Source organism: Octopus bimaculoides, chromosome 4 (assembly GCF_001194135.2).
Source record: "Octopus bimaculoides isolate UCB-OBI-ISO-001 chromosome 4, ASM119413v2, whole genome shotgun sequence".
Classification (NCBI taxonomy): domain Eukaryota; kingdom Metazoa; phylum Mollusca; class Cephalopoda; order Octopoda; family Octopodidae; genus Octopus; species Octopus bimaculoides.
The window spans coordinates 76663712-76669919 of NC_068984.1; the positions used below are offsets into that span (position 1 = coordinate 76663712).

Sequence of the window (6208 nt, forward strand, 5' to 3'; positions counted from 1 at the left end):
GCGAAAACACCTAAAGCTCCACAAAGCCCCGGCAGGGGATGGTGGCGAACCCTGTTGTACTCTTCCACCACAACTTTCTCTCACTCTAATTTCCTGTTTCTGTTGTGCTTGTAATTCAAAGGGCCAGCCTTGTCACACTGTGTCACGCTGAATCTCCCCCGGGAACTACGTTGAGGGTACACGTGTCTGTGGAGTGCTCAGCCACTTGCGCGTTAATTTCACGAGCAGGCTGTTCCGTTGATCGGATCAACTGGAACCCTCGACGTCGTAAGCGACGGAGTGCCAATAACAACAAATTATTGTGCTAAAATCCATTCCGTACAAGTTCTTGTGGGATAGCTTCTTAATACAAGTTCATGTGCTTCAAACTCTTAGCTGCAAGCTATTTCATATTTACTCATTTCAGTTATTAGACTGTGGACATGTTGTGGGTACCACCGTAAAAGTTTTGGGTCGATCATATCGAGCAGAGTAGCTACTTGAAAGTCTGGTATTTATTTTACTGATCTGAATTTTTTGAACAGCTTGATTACGGGACATATACACAATGCAAAGCTTTTCAGCGGCGTCTACATAAAAACATTTAAATAAAGAGGCATATAAGCTCATACGAATGCAGAACCAACGCACATACAAACACACTTATATGTGTGTACATATCTATATACAACAAGCTTCAGCAGATTCTGTCTATCATCTCACTCACACAGTAGATGTAGAATTCATTTGTCCGAGTGCCACACAATGGGACCGAACCCTAAACAAAATAACTACTAAGCCAACATTTTGCCTACACAACCATGCCGATACCTATTCAAGTTCTTGCGGTATAAATTTATTTCTTTCTTTATTGCCCACAGGGGTTAAACATAGAAGGGACAAATAAGGACAGACAAAGGGATTAAATCGATTACATCGACCCCGGTGCGTAACTAGTACTTATTTAAGTTGTACTCCAAAAGGTTGAAAGGCAAAGTCGACCTCAGCGGAATTTGAACTCAGAATGTAACAGCAGACGAAATACCCCTAAGCATTTCGCCCGGCGTGCTAACGATTCTGCCAGCTCACCGCCCTACGCCTTAAAGTTTTTGTGTCATAAATGTATTGAATATATTGTATGAAAATTCTTGATATAAACCTACTCCAGTTAAAGGTTTTAGCTTCAAATCCAAATATGCTCACGTAGAGCGATTATGGTAATCCATAATAATTTCTGTACATCTGTTTTAAACACATAGATATAAACTTTCAGAAATGAATATTTATACATATATACACACACACATTATTAGATATCCATGCACACATATGCAAAATGACACTCTCTTACACACACGCATGCACAAGCATGCGCCGGCATACATGCTTATACACAAAGTGGCGATTATATTTTTCTAAAATAGATTGATATGCTTAAAATCAAAGTACACAATCTCACTTCTAGGAAATGTAAAATCTAAAAAGTTGTGACTAACCTGTATATGATGAACCTGAACTGGTATGAACTTCAGCGTAAATACTTTTCAAATGTATTTCGACGTAAGCTTTCGATATATTTGTGTTGCAGGAGTATTCTACTACAGAATATGATGGAGATCTTTCTGGAGCCTTCAGCTGAACAACTGGGAAGCTTTTAAAGTCAAAGTTCCGTTGGCCGTCGAAGATGACTTTATTATGTTGTACTTGACAAATTACGGATACTTAATTGCAAAAAGAAAAAAAAGTAAAAGAAAATCAAATGAATACAAAGAGAATCAAAACTTTAATGTATCGACATAGTAAAATATACATATATACTTTATTCATTTACCGGTTTCATTTCAGTCATCTGTGGGATATTCATAATATATTATATTCATTCCTTCACTATGGTGGAATCCGTAGAGTATCAGACAAAACATTTTGTATATTTAGCTTAACGCTCTAAATCGCGAAAGTTAAGATACGTTTAGATATAAATGAAAGTTTGGAAAGGGAAAGTAGGGAAGGCAGTAGAGAAATACATTCATATATACAACACAGCACAAACATTTAAATTGAAAGGAATTTTCGAGTTTGCTATCATAAGGATCTTACACTATTTGTTGATTTTTTCCTCTATAATCATGTTTGATCTTCTTGCCTCTGTAGTATGGTCAGTCTTTATGGGGAGGTCCCAGAAAATTTTGAAATTCTTATCTGCTGTCACAGCCTCTGTTTGGTGTTCATACCGTTTTTCTGTTGTTTTGAAGTCATACACTCTACTAACATCCCAATGGTCTCTTTTGCCTATATGCTCATGTCTGTGTTTATACTCCATTTGTGCTAGTATACTGCACTCACTCAAAATGTGATTTATGCTCTCGTCTTCTTTCCTGCAGATTCTACATTTGCTGTCTGACTGAGTTTTGTTGATCTTTGCCTTGATTAAATTTGTTCTAAGGGCTTGTTCCTGAGCAACAATAATAAACGCTGCTCTTCCTCCTAAGTTCTCGTCATTCAACAAGAACCAACAATCTTCAATTCCAGCATTCTCAGTTTGCTGCGTGAATTGGCCTTGCAGTTCCATTTCTTTCCATTTGTTTATTTTGTTGTTCTTCCTTTTCTCTTTTGAATTCTACTGGCTGCCGACAGTATTCTTTTTTACTCTGTCAGACCCTGTATCGCAGTACTAACAGTGTCTCCCGCGTTTAATAATCTTCTACCACTTTCCCTTCTTGGCAAGTAGAGTCGCTCGGTATTTGGATGGAATGCATAAGATAGTGTGCATTGTGCATTGTAAAGAGTTATCTGGTTCTCCTATCCAAGTTTGCAGCACGACCTTTGTCCATTTCAAAATGCGGTAGAATATTTCAATACTGACATAGGCCTTGTGTTTGTAGATTGAATGATGTTCTCTCGATTTAATTCTATTTCCAGCACCTTTCTAATTCTCGTCTTGTACTCTTTAGTGATTTTCTCTCTATAATAGTGATACTACTACTACTACTACTACTACTACTACTACTACTACTACTACTACTAACAACAACAACAACAACAACAACAACAACAACAACAACAACAACAACAACAGTTATTATTATTATTGAAAGGTTTTAGGTTAGAGCTTTTCCTGTCGAAACTAGCCCTCATCAACTCCTTCATGTACCTCATAAGGAGGAAGGTGAAGGCAGGGAAGGTAGTACTTCAGAAAATGTACTGAAATATGGATGAGAACGGTGAAATTTGTGTACTTAAATGAACCGACATTTACTTAGTAGTTGTAGGCTGGCTGCAAGAATTAGAAGAAGGCACTGACTTATAACGTGTCATGGTAATCCTCGAGTGTGTTAGGGATGTCACATATCACCCAATGTGATTGCTCTTCTATGACGTGGAACCTTTTATTGTTCGTATCTGTTCTTTAGCATTAGTTGGGATGTTGCCGTAAGATTTAGTGAAAACAAGTCTCCTTAAATCTCAAGAATTTTCCTTAAGATTCTTATAGAATACAGAATGGCACTTTCTTGTAGGTACGTGTCTCACTTCCAGTATCCTTCAGTCACTTAGGTAGTAGTTTGGGTTTTTGTGCCAAGCACCCCAATTACCACAGAAACTCTTGTCATCTTAGTCTTCCACAATCTCTTTACCTTTCTGGCTAGTTCCTGATTTCTGAGTTATCCCAATTTCGTTAATGCCAACTCTACTATCATATGGTATTGCAATGTTTATTCTCTTACATTGTCATTACTATTATTACTATCATCATCATCATCATCATCATCATTATTATTTCTCTATAGTGTATAGGTTGAGATATGAATAATTTTCCTTGAATGCAGACGACCATGCTCCATTACTTCCTATACCCACCGATGCTGTACTCCTCTAACATACAGTGCGATAGGGTATCAGTGATCAGTTGGTGAATTTGCAACTAAATATTTACTTTGATATATAATATGTTATATCAAAAATATTAACATAAGAGATTAATGTAACAATTTATGTCTTCTAAATAATAGCTAATTAATAACTTAATGACAAAACCAATTTGAAACTAAGGCAAGCCAGATGTAAAAAAGGCAGTGCCAGCCAAAGCTAATGGTGAGAAGAGAAGCGGAAACCGCAGACATCGTCTGCTCACAATAGATTGAACTCGCTTAATGTACTCAAAGAATAAGTGATATTTATCTTCCACGCAACAACGGGTAGATAGGTCACCTTGAAGAAATGGTAAAAGCTATTTGTCGCTCAGAGGGATGGAGCCTCAAAGCATGTAATAGTAAAGCGAGCTTCTGAACCTCACAGATACGTTCGCGTCCACTTGATATAATTTAAAGATTTGTATATATATATATATATATATATATATATATATATATATATATATAAATATATATATACACCAGAAGATTAGAAATTCACATCACAAAAGTGAAAGTTCTTCAAGTAATTTTATGTACTCTGCAAACTAATTATTGTTTCACATACGCACTATACTTGAGAAAAGCTGTACATAAAACTGACTGAGTGTAATTCCTACATATTCTACACCTTTTTAGGCACATCAGTGCTGAGTGTTCATCTCGAAAATACCACTCTGATACCGCCTTGTAATACCTGGCAATTTCAGATGTTGACATTGTTAGCCTCTGTTCTACTCTGATCAAGCAGGACGTATTCAAGGACGTTCCAGATGCTAACACAGCGCTTTGAATAACTTTGACTATCATGTCTGTGTCATATCCTTTCTTTGAGACGGTAGAGGTGCTCTAAGGTTAAGCAACATGTTCAAAATAGCACTCCATGCATAATTCCTCGTTGGCTTGTTACTACAACCTACTTAAAAAGTACAAGACAAAGTCATTAACAGTCATGTGACCGTAGCCAAGGTAACGAAAAATAAGCTGAGCTGATAATATGACTGGGCTCGTATGATGGGCCATTTGAGCAAAACTGTGTAGTTTAAGTATTCAACTAGTATCGACTCCAGATATATTTAGTAAAATAATTCCAACGAGGAATAGAAGCTTTGTATCGATTAACTAAGTCTATTATCAAGATATCATTGCATTCACTATATATAGAAATATACAACGGGGGATACGTACATTGTGTTTGTTGCGAAATATATTGGTTTAGGTTCAAGACAGTAATAGTTTCCTGTGAACGATTGTTTGCTAATATCTGCTCTGTTTTCACACCAGTCACAGGTTTTTTGGAAATATACCATAAATAGGTGAGATTTTGTATACCATAATTTGTGTAACATGTTAAGGATACACTATCAGAGGTTAGTAACTCCGCTGCAATTCGTAACACTTGGGGGTCTGAAAAATAAGGTGTAAAAAATATATAAATAAAGTGCAAATATTCATATAAAGGTTTGACCTTCTCACAATAAACTTACGACTTTGAGAAAATATAAATTTAACGTACATTCACACAAATAAAGACTTGTTCATATTTTAGAAATGAATTACTATATTTTTAAGAAATAGCTCAAGTATCAAGCAAATAATCCACGAAAAAAGAAAAGTAAGAATCAATAGACCTGCTTCTGTGGTGAGAAATATACTAAAAATATTATGCATAAACATTTAATACTATTAAACAATTTATCGGCACGTCATCCGTTACGATGGCATGCGTTCCAGTTGTATTCAACGGAACAGCTTGCTCGTGAAACTAACATGCAAGTGGCTGAGCACTCTCAAGTCACGTGTACCCTTAATGTATGTAGTTCACAGGGGTATAGTGTCTGTTTCAAGGACATAACACTCTGCCTGGAATCGAAATCACGATCATGATCGAATACCCTGATCACTAAGCCACGCGTCAGCACAATTAAACAATACATAGTAATTAAATACACACATTAATATGTTCTGAATAGAATTGCTGTGGTAATTGTTTCAAATTTTGCAATGAGAGAAAAGTGATGGAAGTATCCAAGTCTTGTTTTGGGTATGTCCATGTCCTAAGGAGTGTTCCTTGAATCTATGTGAGCGTATGTTTATGTATATGCATGTAAGAATTTATATGTATATATAAGTGCATACATATGTATGTATACGTTCGTTCGTCTATATGTATATATATATATTTCTGTGTCCATGCTTACGTAAAACCATCTTTCTTTCCTTCCCTGAGCGTCTGCTAATACTTTGCGTGTTCTTTTTCCTTGTGTTTGTTCTTCATTTTTTATTTACTATACATACATACATACATACATACATACATA

General features: G+C 36.1%; 2 protein-coding genes across 2 annotated transcripts in view; both read right to left on the bottom strand.

Annotated features, from left to right (window-relative positions):
• The window catches only part of LOC106878823 (uncharacterized), a 137118-nt gene that overhangs the window by 84978 nt on the left and 45932 nt on the right, over nt 1–6208 (bottom strand). The gene's annotated exons all lie outside the window — the stretch shown is intronic.
• Nucleotides 1–6208, bottom strand: part of LOC106872857 (uncharacterized) — a 158253-nt gene that overhangs the window by 54249 nt on the left and 97796 nt on the right. The window contains exons 11-12 of the mRNA XM_052967148.1: nt 5076–5294; nt 1476–1700 (exon numbers count right to left, since the gene is read on the bottom strand). Of these exons, the coding sequence (XP_052823108.1) occupies nt 1476–1700; nt 5076–5294 (444 nt within the window). The remainder of the gene's footprint in view (nt 1–1475; nt 1701–5075; nt 5295–6208) is intronic.